This window comes from Citrus sinensis, chromosome 9 (genome assembly GCF_022201045.2).
Source record: "Citrus sinensis cultivar Valencia sweet orange chromosome 9, DVS_A1.0, whole genome shotgun sequence".
NCBI lineage: Eukaryota > Viridiplantae > Streptophyta > Magnoliopsida > Sapindales > Rutaceae > Citrus > Citrus sinensis.
In genome coordinates, this window is record NC_068564.1 from 26,459,697 (window position 1) to 26,480,684 (window position 20,988).

At 35.1% G+C, this 20,988-nt stretch overlaps 1 protein-coding gene across 2 annotated transcripts; it reads right to left on the minus strand.

Annotated features, from left to right (window-relative positions):
- Positions 1-778: 778 nt before the first annotated feature.
- Positions 779-4,216, minus strand: LOC102613151 (tryptophan synthase beta chain 1). Of its 2 annotated transcripts, XM_006493882.4 has the most exons (6): positions 3,690-4,216; positions 3,262-3,618; positions 2,658-3,100; positions 2,467-2,561; positions 1,779-1,956; positions 779-1,064 (listed from the first exon to the last, which is right to left on the minus strand). In XM_006493882.4, the coding sequence occupies exons 1-5, from the start codon at positions 4,014-4,016 to the stop codon at positions 1,781-1,783; spliced, it is 1,398 nt and encodes a 465-aa protein (XP_006493945.1). In that variant the 5' UTR covers positions 4,017-4,216; the 3' UTR covers positions 779-1,064; positions 1,779-1,780. The 2 variants fall into 2 exon arrangements, with proteins under 2 accessions (XP_006493945.1, XP_006493944.1); XM_006493881.4 differs by lacking the exon at positions 779-1,064 and having other exon boundaries at positions 1,600-1,956; positions 3,690-4,215.
- Between the last annotated feature and the right edge of the window lie 16,772 nt (positions 4,217-20,988).

A 20,988-nucleotide genomic window follows, 5' to 3' on the forward strand; every position in this document is an offset into this window, starting at 1 on the left:
GAAATGAATTGTGATATATATTTGGAGCTGCTTCTTTTTTAGTATATTACAATTAAAAAAATTTACTCGGATTATCTTAAATCAAATCTATTAAGATACAACTTATAATTTTTATCCTCACTCAATATTGAAGGGGGTTTCCGCTCATGCTCTCAATGGGCGGCTGTTTGGAGCTTCTGCTACTTATAATTCTGATAATCTTTCTATAGTTTGCGTTATTGGAGCATAAGTTTTTGGAAAAGCCTCTTTATATTCTTATTTACTTATATGACAAATAGAGTAGTGAAAAAGATTATATTTCAAAAGACTAATCAAATATAAATAAGTTAGTTAAATTTAACTATCCTCTTTTTTTTTTTTTAACAATATAGTTATAATACTTCTTTCTCTTCAATAATAATAATATTAATAATATAAAAATAATATAATATTACTTGAAGAGAGAAAAATTACTCTTCAATATTAAAAGAGAGAGAGAGAGAGAATCAATTTTATTTAAAGAATCCTTTCTAACCCTTTTATTATGTGGCTCTTCATGGAGGAAGTACATTAAAATAATATTTTATCCTTATACTGAATTACTGATAATGATGATAGGGCGGAATCGTGCTTCATCTTTTTATCCAAAGTCCAAACTTAAACCAAGCAACTTGAAAGAAACCTTTTAGATCAACCCAATATCTTCATGATCCGAGATTATGCCCTCTCGTCTCCTAAAAATTCAATTAGATAATTAGTTTGAACGATCAGTCAATTAAATCATTCTTGACCTTTGCAATTACCTCAAGAGAAGGTTAATTTGATTATTTTTACACTTTTCAACGGTGATAATACCTATTTGTCCACAAAAACATGCGATCTAAGCGCGGAAAAAAGAAATAGAGAAGATTTAAATGACTTCTCATGCAAATTGTTGATTTATTTGAATTTTACACGAAAAAAAACAAGGACTTCACCTTGAATTATCATAATAAGCAGAGTAATTTCACAAAATGTGGGCTGGAAATGTCACTGCTGATGTCATCGTAGTATCTTCATGATCCGAGATTATGCCCTCTAGTTTCCTAAAAGTCAATTAGATAATTAGTTTGAACTATCAGTCAATTTAATCATACTTTTTTTCCCGATAGAATTAAATCATTATTAGTTTGAATATTGAATCAATTAAATCATACTTGACCCTCTGCAATTGCGTCAAAAATGAGGTTAATTTGATTATTTTACCCTTTTCAATGTGAGAATACCCTCTCTTTTTTTTTCATTGGTCAATGTGAGAATACCTAAATGTCCACAAAAACATGCGATCTAAGCGAAAGCATAAGAAATTGGAGAAGATTTAACCCATTGGTCATGCAAATTGTTGATACATTTGAATTTGACATGCAAAAAAACAAGGGCTTCACCATAAATTATCATAATAAGCAAGAGTAATTTCACTAAATGTGGGATGGAAATATCACTGGTGATATCTTCATAGAAAGAGCCTTTACCTCCAAAAAGCTCTGAGTCAGGACTTTCATAATCTAGTATATACTCAAAACATTCTCAAGAGATACAGAAAACTACTACAGGATTGGTGTGTATTAGCCGATCTCCAGATGAAAAGGGGAAAAAAAAAGGGCAATAGATGTAATATATAAAGTTTTAACTCAAATTACATAAGATGGTTCTCACATCTCTGAAATAACTAATGATACAAAATTCAAAAACAGAAGCTCAAGCAACCCATTTATTTGTTTTCAGTAAATGAATCATATATTGTGGGTTACAAGCATTACCATCAAACTTGCAAATATTTGATCGCTGTCTGGACATCCTTGTCACCTCTGCCACTGAAGTTAACCACAACCTTAGTACCATCAGCAAGAGTTGGGCATAGCTTCTCCAAATAAGCCAATGCATGAGCAGTCTCCAAAGCTGGGATTATACCCTCTAGCCGTGATGACCTCTTGAAAGCTAGACAAAAAAAGAGAACAAAACACATATTAAAAATGTTACAAACTCCAAATTTTGTGTACATTATGACTACTTACATCAATAGACAGTAAAATGGAGATCAAATTTAACAAAAGCATTAGATGGTGAACAATGAAAGACGAATAGGCTGCGGAGAACTGGAAAATTAATCAAACAGGGAAAAAAAAAATAAAGACAAAAACAGAGAAGCAGGCCAATCCATTGAAAAATGAAGGGTGCATATTAGATGATTCTACTGATTGATTAATTTCCTTGGCCTCATTGATTAAAACTCCAAAGTTTCAAGCAACTAAATTAACAACTAGTAAATTTCTCACTGTAAGAGGTTTGTAAGTCAATAATTCTATAAAGGAAGTACAGCACCACATTCGAAAAAAAACCAAGTAATATATCAACGAACAATTAATTTATGCAGACAATTAACAAGTAACCATAACCCACCATGTCTGCTGAGAAGCTTAAACGGTAATATCAAATATAATTTCATACCTTCCAATGCTTCATCATCTGTGACATTATAGTACTCAGCACGCCCTTCATCTTTCAGAAAACTATGCTCAGGTCCAACTCCAGGGTAATCTAAGCTGCATGCCAGCAGAACAGATTCATACAAAATTGATTACCAAAGTGAGCCACAGAAAAATTAATGACTGAAAAGGAAAAATAGAATCAAGTCTTACCCTGCACTAATGGAGTGTGGCTCAATTATTTGCCCATCTTCATTCTGCAACAAATAGCTCAAAGCACCATGCAACACCCCAACTTCTCCTTTGGACAAGGTAGCAGCATGTTTGCCACTGTCTAGACCAAAACCTGCTGCCTCCACACCAATCAACCTAACATCCTTGTCATTAACAAATTCGTGGAAGAGACCCATGGCATTTGAACCACCACCAACGCATGCAATCAGCACATCTGGTTTCCCACCCCATTTCTCCAATGCTTGTCTTCTTGTTTCTTTTCCAATCACAGCATGGAAATCTCTGACCATCATGGGGTACGGATGAGGCCCGGCAACAGATCCCAGAATGTAATGGGTAGTTTCCACATTAGTCACCCAGTCCCGTATAGCTTCTGATGTAGCATCCTTCAGCGTGGCTGTCCCAGAATGGACCGCTCTAACCTAAAGCATAAACAACGTGATTCATTCATATTGTCAGCACCATATGAATGCTATATGCTAAAAATGGCTATAATACCCTGGATACATATAACTCAACAATAAAGATTGCTTATGTAATTGCAAATCATTACCAAAAATAAGTTCAAGTTCAGTGCACAAACCTCGGCACCAAGAAGCCGCATTCTGAACACATTAAGTGCCTGCCTTTCCATGTCCTGGGCACCCATGTAGACGATACACTGCAAACCAAACCGCGCGCAGACAGTAGCCGTCGCAACTCCGTGCTGACCGGCGCCTGTTTCAGCGATGATCCGGGTCTTACCCAACCGCTTGGCGAGCAGAGCTTGGCCAACAGCATTGTTGATCTTGTGGGCCCCAGTGTGGTTGAGGTCCTCCCTCTTGAGGTATATGTGCGGCCCTCCCCCGTTAGGCCGCCTGTAGTGCTCCGTAAGCCGCTCAGCAAAATAAAGCGGAGTCTCCCTGCCGACATAGTCTCTCAAAATCCCCGAAAGTTCCTCCTGCGATCACACAAGTGTTTAATTAGCACCGGCGGAAGCACTGAAATTACAGAAGTACCCTCAGTACGAACCTGAAAATCTCGGTCGTCGGCGAGTTTATGAAGTGCGGATTCCAGCTCAGAAAGCGCGTACATTAGCGTCTCAGGGACGAACTTCCCGCCGAACCTACCGAACCGGCCAAACACATCAGGTCTCTGCCACGGGGCAGGGTCGGACTCCTTCTTGGCCTCCATGGGAACGACCGGGTCTCTCGCAATGGTACAGCGAATGGACGTCGATTTGGCTGGGCTGGCTGTAAATTTCTTCAACTTGAAGGGCGACTGCGAGGAATTCGATGTCGTGAAAGCGCAGGGCTTTGCGAGTTTGCAACAGGAGCTTGAACCTGTGGCGACGGCCATTAGAGGTTTGTTGAGATTAGGGATATGGATCTTTCATTTAAACGGAAACGGTGCTCTGGGTTACTTTATTCATTTATTTGTTGACCGATGGGTGACGTGGCGCATTATAACCCGAGCCGATTTTGTTTGTCTCGGTTTGTCCCTGGGGTCGCCAAAAACGACTTTTCCATCGACGGTTGCTCTCACTGCAGATTGCCTGATTGTTTTATGTACTTCGTTCGGGTTTTGATTTTCTTGCTATTTTGGTAAAGGGATTCCTTTTATCTGGCATTATTGTCATTACAATTGTTTTCATTTTAAAAGGCTGATGTGTTAGTATTTGGTTGTGGTGCATTGTATTCCTTTTGTTTCTATAATCATTTTCTGTCTATTATCGTAAAGGGGTTTCACATATATTACCTGAGATAGGTACTAGGTAGTAGTCTAGACATATTTTTCTAAGTTTTAAGTAATTCTATCGCGTGATTTTTTTTTTTTTCTCCTCTCTTTTCGGATTGTAATTGTGTTTTATTGTTAAGAGTCACCTAACTTAGGCTTGAGTCTTATGCTTCATTCCATATATTGTACTTTATACATGACATGACCTTATATTTACGCTCTGTTACAATGTATTGTTAGTCATTATTGGTCCTTAAAATGAAAGGCGTACTCTCTTATGAAAAAATAATAAAAAAAATATTGATATTGTATGTTATAATTAGAATTCGGCTGATGTATTGTCATAAAAAATCTACTGAAATTGAGCTAGCTCATTTCTACAGGCAGTGCCCAAATTTTCATCTTCACCAGTTTGGAGTGATGTAGTTTTCCTCTATCCACAAAATTAGAAGATGTATTTAAGCTCGATTGGGATTGGGATTGGGATTTAAATACAATAAATGGCTCATTTAATAAGTTTTCACAAAAATAGTGCTTGATATAGTTTTTTTAAAGCCACCTATTTCATAATTTTCCTATTTTAAGAGTATGTATGGATTCCTTTCTATTTAATAAATGATCATACATTTTTAAAATATTCATTATAACCTTAATATTTTAATAAAAAGATAAATTTCATTTACGCCTATTAAAATGTTTTGAATATTTATTAAAAATTCAAATGAGATATCATCGTCTATTCTTCGCGGCCTCCATAATTTACTCTAGCACAAATATTCAAAAGAGACTGCTAGTTGAAATAGTTTTGGGAATATTTCAGTTTTGACCCAGGAAACAAATTCTTACAATTTTAGCACTACATTCATTTTTCAGATTTCAGGAATACCCTTAAAGGTTCTTCAAATAACAGATCGCCCATAATCCCCTCGTCTTTCTAATCTCCAGCCTAAAATAACTCGGGTTTTTTTTTTTGTACATATACCCATTCGCCCCAAGATACCAAATTTATGCCCCGATAATGTACCTATGCCCTAAGGATGAAGGAAAAGTCAAAAATACCCTTAAAAATCTACCTGCCCACATTTCTTCACTTCGTCGTTTCAAGCGCTATACCCTTAAAAATTCATCTGACTACATTTCCATACCTCAACATTTCAAATACTTTCTCACACCTCATAATTCTTCCTCTCTCTCATGGTTTTCTCCCCTCTCACCATTTCTCATCGTACCTCCAATACAAAGGTTTTTTATGAACATAAATATTTCAAAGAACTTAAAAGTAGTTGCATTATCAAGTGGTGGATAAAGTATGTTTGAAATTTAAACATTTTGTATGCTTAAAGTTTGATTTGATTTTATTATAAGTATATTTACTAATAATTTATGAGTTTGTAATAGTAAATTATTTGTTTTAGTACTTGAGGAAGGAAGATTTAAATTAAACCCTTGCAACGCGTCTGCAGAGGCTCGAACCACTTCCGTCACACTTGTGAGGGAGTGGTTCTAGCTACTGGGCCAAGCCCTGGTGGTTATATGCCTGCAGTTCCTTACCTCGTCATTTCAAACACTTTTTCACACCTCACAATTCTTCTTCTCTCATGGTTTTCTTCCTACTCACAATATTCTCCTCTTACCTCCAATATAAAGTTTTTTGATAAATATGAATACTTCAAAAACTTAAAAGTGGCTGCATTATCAAGTGGTGGATAATGTATGTTTGAAATTTAAACATTATGTATGCTTAAAGTTTGATTCTATTATATTATAAGTATAATTACTAATAGTTCATGAGTTTGTAAGAGTAGATTATTTGTTTTAGTGCTTGCACACATACACACACAATTGCATGAAATGTATGAATTGAAGACCAAAATATTCATTTAAATTTTTGGATGATTTGAAAAATGATTCCAGGAAGAAGTCGAGTACGAAATTGGGTAAGTCGAGTATTTATTCAAGCAAAAAGTGAAGTAAATGAGTTGATTAAGTCAAATATATAGTCATGTAAGAAGTCAATTAAATAATTCAAGTAAGTCCAGTATCTAGTCTAGCAAAAATTGGAGCTAGTAAAGCAAGTTAAGATGTAAGTTGGGTAGGAAGTCAAAAAATATGTCAAGTAATAGTTAGCCTAATGGTAAAGTTGTTGGGATTATATGCTCTTTTAAAACATATTAATTTATTTTCTGATTAATAAAATATTGAAGATATTTTCAACTGCATAAATATTTTGAATAAGGCCTGTTTAATCATATTATATGTATTTATGTTATCATCATATGAATTCACAGAAGACATAAATACAAGTTATCTTATGATTAAATAAATTAAGTTCGCAATTGATAAATAGAGTTGGGCGCTCTGTTTATATTTAGACTGTAGTAAATTCATTGAATGATTTGTCTTAATCATGTATGAATTTACTGATGTAGTTTGACTACATTGAGCTGGATCACATATGAGATTTAATTAACCTTAAAATGACTGTCAAACTTATTAAATCTCATAACCATTGATCTTATTGTAATCTTAATCTTGAGTTAATTATGATTTCATGATTGTAATTGTTATTCCATTTGAGTTACCAATGGGCACAACACATACTTGTAGTCAAGATTACTCGGTATTTTGGTGGGAGCAATTATGATTATTGGAGTTATAGATTGACAATATAAAATTTGTACAATACATCTTTTGATGGATTTTCGGCACTTGATCATAGAATTCTCTTGCCAGAGTGTGTCAACATATTTAGTATGTTGAAAATGATCATTAGAGAAAACCAGTAAGAATCAAGGAACAAGATGTAATTAAATTGATTGGACAGTTGAGATATCGATTTAATTAATGATGTGGTACAAAAGATTGTGCAATAAAGAAATCAATGTGGCTTGCAACGAATTATTATTCGAGCATACAATTATGGAGGTCAGTTCCAATCTTTTAGTAGAGTAGATTTGGAATTAAATAATTGGGCTAGTTTAATTACAAGCCTAATTATTATAGCTACTATTGTATATTCCCAAATGATCCCCGGGTTAGCTTATTTAATTGACTGCACCACTATTGGATTAATAAGTAAGATAACTAACTATTTGGGTTAAAAGCCTAAATATATCATTTAGTGGGAGGCTCTATTTAATTAGCTTGTGTGTAAAGGGTCTTATGTTATTTTATAAGGTGGGTCCCCTATAGAAAAAGCAAGTACCGTGAGTTTTTATTTTCATTATTTGGAGCCTAGGGTTTTCACTAAAAGGAGATATAAAAAGGCTTATTTTCTCTAAAGAGAGAGAGAGCAGCCACTTTATACAGATCAGGGAAAAATATTTTTCTCTCTATTGTTGAGAGAAAAATTTTCTCGTGCTAGTTGCTTTGGTAGTAATAAAGGCACCCACACGTCAAGTGCAGATCGAACCTGAGTCATAACCTAAAAGATTATTAGTGACAGTTCGTGATCTACAAGCGTGGTGGTGACGGATCGTGATCTAACAGAAGTGGTGGCGGCGGATCGTGATCTAGGAGCCTAAATCACTTCAGCGGAAAAAACCAAATCGGATTTTCAAGGTACGATTTTTAGATTACAAATTCTTATATATTATATGAGGACGATCTTAAAAGGTTTTATAAAAATTTAAAAAACTTGATTTTTCTTCAGCAAAAGTATAAGTGAGGTAATTAGACAAGTGGTATAAAATAATTCAAGTAATTAGTGGAATGAGTCTCTAAACAAGTTGAGTATAAATCAAGTAAGTTTATAAATAAGTAGGGTATGTCTATTGAATAAGCTAAGTATTAATTTTAAGTTTCTTGAACACGTCGAGTAGGAGCCGATGCCATTACCTAGGGAGAGATGCCTTGATTTAGATTTATATGTAAGTGTCTTAATTCTTTGTATTCATTTTTGTGTTGTTATTAATTCATGCTTTATTTATTTATTTATTGTTGTTTAAACATGTATTAAATTCAAAATTATTTGTCTATATAGGATTTGATGGAGGATAATAGATGGTATGTTGTTCTTAATAAGTCTTGGAGTTTTTGGGTTAGGACTTGAGTGCTTCGAACAAGTGAAAGACTGTCCTAAGTCATTGTATAAGAATTTTTCGTACTGAAATTGCATGATAATGATTGTGCTAGTTGTTATGAGATAACATTGTATTTAATGTTTGTTGGATGATTTATGATTGTTGCATGTATTATTATTTTTATGGTTATGATATATCTTGAAAAATGATTATTTACTTATACAAATGAAGTTGAGAATTTGGTAGTGTCATTGAGTGCACCAAATATTAAACCTTACTATTAGTATAAATAATTAGTATAAAACAAGTAAGGATCGATCCCACAGAGACTATGCTAGCTATATTTATTATCAACTCTAAAGCAAGACTTAAAATAAAATAATAATAGAAATAATTAATATAAATTAATCTAACTAAAGAAAATGCCAATTATAAATAAAATGAGAGTTTTTGAATTTTTAACTAAATAGCAAGAAATAAAGAAATTAAACTATGAAAACAAAAATTTAATAAAAACTCTAATTAAAGGAGAAAGAAATAATAATGATAAAAACTTTTGTTAAAAGATCATTCGCCACCATCAAACATGCACATAATATATCAATTCTATCATCAATTTATATTGAAACTATCAACCGTAGATAACAATAACCTCAGTTAGTCTCAATCTTTCTTTAGAGTGTCGTTAGGCAAAACAAGCTCTTCACCTAATCTCTAACCATTAAATAATTTAAAACAAGCTCTTTAAATTTAAGATAACAGAAGCATTAAACAAAGAAAGATATTATGTTGATCTATGCAATAAACACACAAACTCATATTATTTAACCTAGGTTATGTTCTCCAATTGAAATCATTGATTCCAACCTGCTACTAATGATTAAAATATCAAGCCAATTACGGATCAAAAATTTTAATCTAGCAATAGAATTTATTCAAGTCCTATCTAATTGGCTACTCAAACAAGACGAGAATAAAATCATAAACATTAATTATAGAAGAACATAAACAATCTCAATTAAATAAATTGAATGATAGAAATTAAAAATTAATCATATGACATGTTTGGGGTTTTGAATTCACTCTCAACCAAATAGAAAATATAGCCTAACATAATTAAATTGGGAATAAGAAAATTGATCAAACCAATCATGAAGATTAATTCAAACAGCTGCCTTTTTCTTCAATTCCCTTCGGCTGCACATGTAATTTTTTTTCTTGTCCTTTGCGGTAGCAAATTGTTTTGTATGTGTAGCTGCCGAATATCCCTTTTGTGTTGCTTCTGTTTGATCCTTTTATAATGCTTCAATTGCGGCTTTTAAATCCTTGCATGGAAAGAATTAAATCCAAAGCCAAAACCGCCCATGCCATAACGTGCTTGCCATTATACCCATTGGTGTGTAATGATATTGCTTTATCTAAGATCGCCATAGCTTCCTCTACCTCATCATCTAACTTTATCAAATTTTTCTGTTCCTTAGAATCATCTTTTGTAAGATATTTACGTATGGCAATTTCAAAACTATCATTACCGGATAAATCAAAGAAATCCTACACTAAAGTATTAATATCATCTATGGCAAAGACAGAATGTACATCACTAAGATACCTCATTGCCTCAAAGATATTGAAGTGGATCACTTCACCATCGAATTTCATTGTGAGGGTTTCATCATAAATATCAATCTTGGTTCAGACTGTCTTAAGGAATGGTCGCCCCAATAGAATAAGAGTGGGATTGGGCGATGACTCATCCTCCATTTCAAGGATATAAAAATCAGCTGGAAAGACCAATTCATTAACCTGTACAAGAACATCTTCCACAATCCCTTTGGGGTAAGCATTAGATCTATCAGCCAATTGAATAATTATACAAGTTTATTCTATTGGACTTAAATTCAAGGAATTATAAATCGAATGTGGCATAACATTAATTGAGGCCCCTAAATCTAGCATATATCTTTCGAATCTAGTATTGCCAATAGTGTAGGGGATAGTAAAAGTACATGGATCTTTGCACTTAGAAGGAAGTTTTCTTTGAAGTACAGCATAAACATTCTCTCCTACACTTACCTTTTCATTACCACTAAACTTTCGCTTGTTGCTACATAATTCCTTCAAAAATTTTGCATAACGCGGCACTTGTTTAACAGCATCAAGTAGAGAAATATTTACCTATATTTTACGAATGGTCTCAAGGATCTCTTTTTCTTACTCCTTTTTCTTGGATTGTTTAAACATACTAGGAAATAATAGAGGAATGGAAAGGGTCTTAATTCGAGGTGAGGGGGTACTTACCCGGCTAGATGGGTCGACTGGTAATGTAGAGTGGGAATCGTCTTTCCTTGCTAAAGGAAAAGACTCGGGGGAGGGATTAGTCACAGAGTGCGATGATGTTGTGGACACTTTTGATGGCTTAGCTAATAATGGTTCCAACTGCTTTCCGCTTCTAAGAGACATAGCACTAGCATTCTCCTTTGAATTAATTTTTAGTTGAAAATGTATCTTTCTTGAAGTTCTAGCCTCTATCCTACTCATAAATATGGCCAGTTGGCTAATTTGATTATCTCAATGTTAGAGTTGTGTCTAAGTATTCTGTTGGAACTGCATAGAGTTAGTAGCGAGAGCTTTTACAAGATCTTCCAAAGACGTACCTTGATTTTGAGAAGGTGGAGGTTGCCGAACTTGGTAAGGTTGTTGCATCCGTTGTTGGGGGTAGCCTAATGGTCGAGACGGTGCCATATTAGAAATGCCTTATTGTTGGTTCTCATACCTAAAATTAGGGTGATCCTTCCACCCGTCATTGTAAAAATTAGAATAGGGCTCCTACCTTTGTCTTGGTTGGCCTAGGAACCCCTCAACTGCATTAGCTTGCTTATGTGAACCCTCTTAGAGAGTAGAGAACATATCAGTCGTATGCTCGACCATGAAACAGACGCCACATGGTCTCACTTGTTGCCCTAGGGCTAATTGTTCCACCAAAGAGGTAAGATTTGAAACTTGTTATTCGAGGAAAGTAGTACTTACCTCATTGACTCTCTTAGGTGGTGGTAGTAGATCGTTCCTAGTGTTGAATTGTTGGGAATTAACAGTCATATTAGCAATGAGATTTCGGGCTGCTTCTGGTGTCTTATCCACGAGTGCTCTGTTGTGCAAATTTTAATGTACTCGCAAGCGCACGAATCTATTGTAGTATAGACTAATGGTGACGAGTGTCGATCCCACGAGGAGGTGGATTTTAATTATATATAGAATTAATTTTGTAAATAGGTAGTTGGATTTATGGGGGAAATGATTTGGAATAAGCTAATACTTAAATTAAAATGGCGAGAATAAATTCTAAAATTGGAATTGCAATGGAGAGAATAAATTGAAGAGAAAATCTATTAAATTGACGTACTTGGGTATCTGGATCCGTATCAACATGCATCATGGGCTAAATAATCCGTATTAATGCCAATTAAATCATTAGGGGGGAATCCACACCTCATGAACCACGCTCTAATCAATATGGTGCTAAGGGCTTATCGTGCCAAATAATAATAACCTTATACTAGAAAGCCGGTGTAACCAAGGCGGTATCTAGACAAGATCAGTATTATTTGTCGACGAGAAGTCAAAACATCCACAAAAATTAGAGGGGAAGAGAAAATAAATTTACCAAATAAAGCCCATGACACATGTTGAGACTTCACCTTCAACCCAAGCTTGAAAGAAAATTAGCCACTCATAATTGAACTAGGGGCAAAATGGGAATTTATTAAAATACGAAGAAAATACAAGATGGAGAAGGAATTACAAAAAATGGATCCCAAAAATGGATTCAGAGATATCAAATTAGGGGGGGGAGGCCCCCTTTTTATAGATACATGGAGTAAATCATGGCCATCGGATTAAAAACAGTTTGGACGCTCAGGATTGCGCCACGTCATCAGTCAACAGTCCACGGTTTGACCACGCGGATGAACAGTAACACGGTTTGACCCGACTTTGAACAGTAACGCGGTTTGACCCGGATGAACAGTAACGCGGTTTGGTTGAAAATAATCCTGTGTGATGCATGCACCGTACGCGAGATTTTTCGTCCACTGATATGCTGCCACGTCACCATCAACAGTACATAAGAATTTTAGTCCAACAGGATCGTGACACCTCATCAGTCAATGCCACATCATCGGTCAATGCCACGTCATCATCCGTTTATGTGAACAGTGTCGTGAACAGTAACGTATACAGTACCGTACACGTGAATAGTACCGTACATGTGAATAGTGCCATTTTTCCTTTTATGCTCCTCCTAAGGTTTTCGACCGTCCTGAGTTCAAAAGTGATGTCCGTTTTGCCGTCTGATCTCTCCTTTATTGTGAAATGACTATAATGCCCCTAAAATACATAAAATACTTAATTAAAATAAAACACATGTAATTAAATCACAAGAAGGTTAAATATATAAAAGTAAGGGTTGTTAGTAAGACTTAAAATGTAAAATGACGGTTTTCTCCTTTATAAATATGCATTTTCTAACACTCAACACACCCCCCAACCAGCTTATTGCTAGTCCCTAGCAAATAAAGCGAAAACAAAATTCAAATTCAAAATAATTTTTTTTTTGTTTTAATAGAAACACTCGTATTTATTCCATCAGATTAATGATAGCAATCAAATAAAAGTATAAGCATTATCTCCAGTCTAAAGCAACATCACACCCACATCAACCATCCACATGAATTAGCCCAGTAGACTTTGTTTTAGCTACTCTCAAGAATGACATGTCAAACCCCAAAATCTCACTGGAAGTAGTGACACTCTCACAAATAAATTAATCCCAATAAAAATAGTCACTCCAATGAATGGTAATTGAGAGAGAAAATAATAAAGAAGTGATATCACATGCTCTCACCAAGATGAAATAAATATGCCCTCAGCTTAGAAATAATACGATCTCAAGTCAAATAAAATGTTAGTCAACCCACTTTATTTATCTTTTTTTTTTTTAATTATGCATCACTACATCTTTTTAGCCCATATAACTAGCTTCTACTTCAAACTATAGTTCCCTAAAATCAAGAAGGACTTTTATTAGGACGTAACGTAGGCTAGGGACATGGCTAACAAAGAAGGAAAATAAGGAAAACAAAGTGTATGTTTGAGAAAAATGCAGAGAATTTTTTTTTTTTTTTTTTTTGGAAGTTGCAAGGTGGATTTCACCTATTATTTTTATTTTTTTTTCTTTTGAAACAACAACTTTTGTTTTGTTTGTTTTTTTTTTTTTTTTTTGCATAACTTTACTGAACAACATAATTATTTACATTTTCTCAAACATATATAGGTGATGGAACTTATAAGACATTGGGTAATACTCCAAATCGGAGTGGGTCAAGATGATAAGTTGACAAAGAAAAAAGTTTTTATTTTTTATTTTTTTATTTTTTTTTTAAGGCTCAAAAGGGTTAACTATGGATATTTGATAAAAGGGATGGCTAGAAAGGCTCAAACGGATCAAAGATGGCCTTTCCATCGTCTTTTAGGGCTCTAAATAATCTTCCATATCTACTAGTTAGATGGGCCTCCAAATGTAGCAACACACTCTTTTTCTTTTTTTTTTTATTTTACAATTTTTTTTTTTAGGGTTAACTCAAAAGTAATTTAGAGATCGTGTATAAAATAATAAACTGCTAAGCTGTATAAAGAGTGGGCAAAAGGGTTATTCTCCAAGAAAAATAATAGGCTCAAAAACTCACTTGGTACTTATTATGACATGTTCATTCCTTCAAGCAACTCACATTTGTCTCCGACATCAACATGTAAAGTAGCAAACATAGCGTAACATCACTTAAGACCAAAGATAATACAAATACTAAAATTTAAATTAATCATGTCACCCAATGTTAAAACAAATCAAATTTTTTTTTTTTTAAAAAAAAAAAATTCTACCCCCCAACCTATTCTAAACATAAAAAAAAAAAAAAAATATGCATGCAGAAATGTGAAAATGATGTAGAAAAATTAATTTAGAAAAGTTACATTTAAAATGATAGAAAAGAAAATGATTTTTTTATTATTTTTTTTAAAGAAGATGCGTTTCTAGAGGAACTACACTCCATATTCAGCCATCTTCGACTCAAAAGTTGGGAAATGTATATTTATAGAGGAGAAATTAAAAAGAAGAAAAATAAACATAAACACATAATAAAGAAAAAGAAAATGTCTGAATTTTTTTTTTTTTTTACGATAAAGATGCGTTTCTAGAGTCACTACACTCCATATTCAGCCATCTTCAACACAAAAAGTTAGCAACAGTTAGTTTCTACAACAAAAAATTAGTAAAAACTTAACCAAAATTTCATAATTGTCGACTATTCCCTCCCCCCAACCAGAAGGAAACATTGTCCTCAATGTTTGAAATGAAAGAAGTAGAGTTTAGAAGACATCACCTGGGTGGTGCAACACAGAAGAAAATATTTACAGGCGGAGAGTTAAATCTAATTTGTACTTCTTACTGCGGCTACTGTTACCATCATTATTTGGACGCTCCAACACAAAGGTCCAGGGGTCTGGCTCCGGTCGATAAGCTTGTAACATATCAAGTAGCTCATTAGCAGTGTGAGCACAAATAAAAAGTTTTTTTACATTAGAAGGAATGAAATAGTTTTTTATTGCATGGTTAAGAAATACGATAAAGCCATCATAAAAGTTATTGACATTTAACAAACCGATGGGTTTTTGGTGGATGTGCAGATGGGCCTAAGATGCTAGTGTGATAAGTGCCTCTAGTGTTGCAAGATCTCCTGGAAGGAAAATAAAAGCATCAGCATGATTAAGCATTTCAGTTATTCTTTCTTGCATACCTGAGACGACTAACTCTTCTCCAGTTGATGAGTCAGACGAACTGCCCAAAGGTTTTAGGGCTCTTGGGATGATGCCTAACACTTGACTTCCTCTGATAAAAGCTGCTTCTGAGACCATTTTTGATAACCCTCGGTTACCTCCTCCATACACCAAGTGTAATTTTCTTGCTGCTATGCTTCGACCAAGATCTATAGCTGCCTCAACGAACTCTTTATGTTTGCCATAGGTAAATCCAGAAAGTACACAAATGTTCTTGAATTGTCTATTGGGAGCAGCTGCCATTGTGATACTTCTCGAAAATAATTTGTGAGTGCTTGACAAAAAGGAAATCACATTTAAGAATCTCGGTGATAGTGGGTCATGGTTGTGTATGAGGTAATATGTCAGTGTCAAATAACGCGTAAAGCATGTGGCTCGCAAGTCAAAAAGAAAACAGTAAAAAGAAAAAAAGCAAACAGTAATAAAATTATTAAAGACAATAATGCAAACAATAAGACAATAGTGAAATAATAAAGTAAAAGGATATTTACAGGTAGTTGCGACTGTGGCTCACATCTTCCTCTGGTTTTACGTCCAGAAACAGCTTGAACGCCCTCTATGGGTCGAGGATAGGCTTCCTATCCAGTTTTCTTATAAACTGGCAAACAGGGTCGTTTATAGTCAGATTCCCGAGACTATATCGTGCATGCTCTTTCTGGAATAATGGCCATAACTGGAGAATCGCTCCTTGCACATATCCACTGGGATGCGTTTCAAGAGACAAAAGGATATCATCCAATGACTCCTTATTCAAGCCATCCCTAATGAATTGAATCTTATCTTCCCTGTTATCAGACATCATTCCTAAAGAACATGGGTTTTTATTGCAACTCATTCTGGCACACTTATGACAAGCAACAGAAATTCTTCGAGCTCGTCGTTTTCTTGCATAATTTCCTTTACCACAACCAGGCATGTATGCAATAAATTTTGGAGGTAACTCACCTGCCGATCGTACTTTAGCCTCGATTAACCAACGGATGTCAGCAGGTATGTTATTCCTCATGAGTAATCGCATGCGTTCGGACCGAGCTTTATAGATCGTAAGGAGGGCATTCTGAGGAAGTGAAGGGAATCGCTTGTGAAGCTTTGCTAGAATCTCGTTTCTGTCCATACTTTCGCCTCAGAATATCAGTTATTATGGGAAACTGAAGTAACCGACTTGATTGTCACGGAGTACCGTTATCCGCCACTTCACCGGGGTAACAAACTAAAGCACATAAACAGAAAAACAAATTAAAACACACAAAGAAAATTAAAATCGTCCTCTTATTGAATTTACCTCAAGCTCCAACTGGATGTCGTAAACACTTCTCTCAATGTCTCTGAGTTGGCTTTCTAAACCCTCAACATAGGCTACTAATTCTGGTGGTTGTAGAGCCCAAATGCGTTGTGTTTTACAAAATTGAATCTGCCTTTTGAGATGAGTTTTGACACGTTGAAGTGGTTTAAGAATGTTCAGGAGGAACGATCTAAGTATGAGACTCATGATTAACAATGATAAGAGAAAACTTAATGGTAAAATAAACACACTTATGCAAAAACAATTTCAATTAGCAAAAGAATAATAATAAAAAGAAAGAAAGAAAAATCAAATCAACGAAAAGAAAAAAAATCAATTCAAATTTGGTGGGTCACTCAAATTTATTTCGGTGTCTTCTTCATGTGGTTGGTACTCTAGATATGGCTTTAATCTTTGACCATTAACTTTAAACGTGACACCATTCTTTGGGTCTTTAATTTCAATTGCCCCATGTGGAAAAACAATATGAACAATAAATGGGCCAGACCAACGTGAGCGTAACTTACCTGGGAATAGGTGCAAGCGAGAATTGAATAAAAGCACTTTCTGACCTGGAGTGAACGATTTTCTCATAATTTGCTTATCATGGAAGACTTTCATTCGTTGCTTGTAAATCTTGGCATTTTCGTACGCGTCATTGCGAATTTCTTCAAGTTCTGCCAGCTGTAATCTTCTTTCTGAGCTGGCTTGCTGCATGTCAAAATTGAATTTCTTGATGGCCCAATATGCACGATGCTCGAGTTCCACAGGTAGGTGGCAAGCTTTTCCATACACTAGCCTGTAGGGTGACATCTCAATCGGGGTCTTGAAAGCCGTTCTATATGCCCATAATGCATCATCAAGTCTTAATGACCAATCTTTCCTGTCTGGCCTCACCGTCTTTTCTAATATGTGCTTTATTTCTCGATTGGAGATCTCAACTTGGCCACTGGTTTGCGGATGATACGGGGTCGCCACTTTGTGTGTGATTGAATACTTTGTCAAAAGAACTTTGAATGCTTTGTTACAAAAGTGGGCACCACCATCACTGATTATTGCTCGAGGGAATCCAAAGCGCGAGACAATGTTGCTTTTCAAAAATCCTATCACCACCTTGTGATCATTGGTCCTACATGGAATTGCTTCTACCCATTTTGAGACGTAGTCAACACCAACCAATATGTATTGATGGCCAAAAGAAGGGGGAAAGGGTCCCATGATGTCGATACCCCATACGTCAAAAATCTCAACCACTAAAATTTGATTTAGTGGCATCATGTTCCTTCGTGTAATGCTTCCCATTCGTTGACACCTATCACATGAAGAACAGAAAGTGTAAGCGTCTCGAAATATAGATGGCCAATAGAAACCACATTGTAAAACTTTAGTCGCTGTCTTCTTAGCACTGAAATGGCCTCCACAAGCTTGTTCATGGCAGAATGAAAGGATATTCTGAATTTCACTTTCTGGGACACATCGTCTAAGAATTTGATCCGCACAATACTTGAACAAATACGGGTCATCGCAAAAGAAATTCTTTATTTCCGCAAAGAATTTGATCTTGTCTTGCTTGGTCCAATGCTCTGGAAGTTTACCTGTAACAAGATAATTAACTATATCAGCATACCAAGGTAATACTTCCACACTCATTAATTGTTCATCTGGAAATGACTCATTTAATGGTAATTGTTCTATAATTGTGTCAAAATGGAGACGAGAGAGGTGGTCCGCCACAACATTTTCTGTCCCTTTTTTATCTTTGAATTCCAAGTCAAATTCCTGCAAAAGTAACACCCAACGAATTAGTCTGGCTTTTGCATCTTTCTTTGTGAGAAGATATTTAAGAGCAGCATGATCTGTGAATATAATTATTTTACAACCAATGAGATTTGGAATAAGCTAATACTTAAATTAAAATGGCGAGAATAAATTCTAAAATTGGAATTGCAATGGAGAGAATAAATTGAAGAGAAAATCTATTAAATTGACGTACTTGGGTATCTGGATCCGTATCAACATGCATCATGGGCTAAATAATCCGTATTAATGCCAATTAAATCATGAGGGGGGAATCCACACCTCATGAACCACGCTCTAATCAATATGGTGCTAAGGGCTTATCGTGCCAAATAATAATAACTTTATACTAGAAAGCCGGTGTAACCAAGGCGGTATCTAGACAAGATCAGTATTATTTGTCGACGAGAAGTCAAAACATCCACAAAAATTAGAGGGGAAGAGAAAATAAATTTACCAAATAAAGCCCATGACACATGTTGAGACTTCACCTTTAACCCAAGCTTGAAAGAAAATTAGCCACTCATAATTGAACTAGGGGCAAAATGGGAATTTATTAAAATACGAAGAAAATACAAGATGGAGAAGGAATTATAGAAAATGGATCCCAAAAATGGATTCAGAGATATCAAATTAGGGGGGGGAGGCCCCCTTTTTATAGATACATGGAGTAAATCATGGCCATCGGATTAAAAACAGTTTGGACGCTCAGGATTGCGCCACGTCATCAGTCAACAGTCCACGGTTTGACCACGCGGATGAACAGTAACACGGTTTGACCCGACTTTGAACAGTAACGCGGTTTGACCCGGATGAACAGTAACGCGGTTTGGTTGAAAATAATCCTGTGTGATGCATGCACCGTACGTGAGATTTTTCGTCCACTGATATGCTGCCACGTCACCATCAACAGTACATAAGAATTTTAGTCCAACAGGATCGTGACACCTCATCAGTCAATGCCACATCATCGGTCAATGCCACGTCATCATCCGTTTATGTGAACAGTGTCGTGAACAGTAACGTATACAGTACCGTACACGTGAATAGTACCGTACATGTGAATAGTGCCATTTTTCCTTTTATGCTCCTCCTAAGGTTTTCGACCGTCCTGAGTTCAAAAGTGATGTCCGTTTTGCCGTCTGATCTCTCCTTTATTGTGAAATGACTATAATGCCCCTAAAATACATAAAATACTTAATTAAAATAAAACACATGTAATTAAATCACAAGAAGGTTAAATATATAAAAGTAAGGGTTGTTAGTAAGACTTAAAATGTAAAATGACGGTTTTCTCCTTTATAAATATGCATTTTCTAACACTCAACATGCTCCTCCACTAGCGGCATCAATCATACTCTTATCCATAGGCAGTAGACCCTCATAGAAATATTGAATAAGGAGTGGATCACTTATCTGATGGTGGGGTCAGCTGGCACATAGCTTTTTGAATCGTTCCTAGTAGTCGTAGAGCAACTCTCCATTATACTGTCGGATTTCACAAATTTCTTTTCGAATGCTGCCAGCTTTTGATGCTAGGAAATATTTCTCAAAAAATAGCCGACACATCTCATTCCATATAGCGACAGTACCGGAAGGAAGATAATACAACCATTCCTTGGCTGAATCCGCCAAAGAGAATGAGAAGGCCATTAACTTCACTTGCTCTTCAGAAACTTCGGCTGGTTTCGTTGTGGAGCATACCACATGGAACTCTTTTAAGTGCTTATTTGGGTCCTCTCCTGCAAGACCATGAAAAGTAGGAAGAAGGTGAATCATCCCAAATTTGAGTTCAAAGTTTACCTAAGGGTTTGGATTCTCAATGCATAAGGGTTGCTAGTCCAAGTTAGGAGCTGCCAACTTTTTAAGTGTTCGGTTGTTGTTCTGAGCCATTAGTTCAGGTTCTGGGTTGCCTGGCTCTGTCTTCGGGAGTGGAATGTGGATGGCAAAATCAGGTTCTGAATATAATAGGTTGCTCTAAGTTGTTCGAGTTTCAATCGAATGTCCTCTATGCTCATGAAAATCTAAATATAGAACATAAAATAACTAATTAAAATAAAATAAACAAATAACAATAAAAATTATTAAAAAAACGAGTGATAATAAACAAACTAGAAGTTAATCCCCGGCAACGGCGCCAAAACTTTGGTAGTGTCGTTGAGTGCACCAAATTTAAAATCTTACTACTACTATAAATAATTAGTATAGAACGAGTAAGGATCGATCCCACAGAGACTATGCTAGCTATATTTATTATCAACTCTAAAGCAAGACTTAAAATAAAATAATAATAGAAATAATTAATATAAATTAATCTAACTAAAGAAAATGCCAATTATAAATAAAAGGAGAGTTTTTGAATTTTTAACTAAATAGCAAGAAATAAAGAAATTAAACTATGAAAACAAAAATTTAATAAAAACTCTAATTAAAGGAGAAAGAAATAATAATGATAAAAACTTTTGTTAAAAGATCATTTGCCACCATCAAACATGCACATAATATATCAATTCTATCATCAATTTATATTGAAACTATTAACCGTAGATAACAACAACCTCAGTTAGTCTCAATATTTCTTTAGTGTGTCGTTAGGCAAAACAAG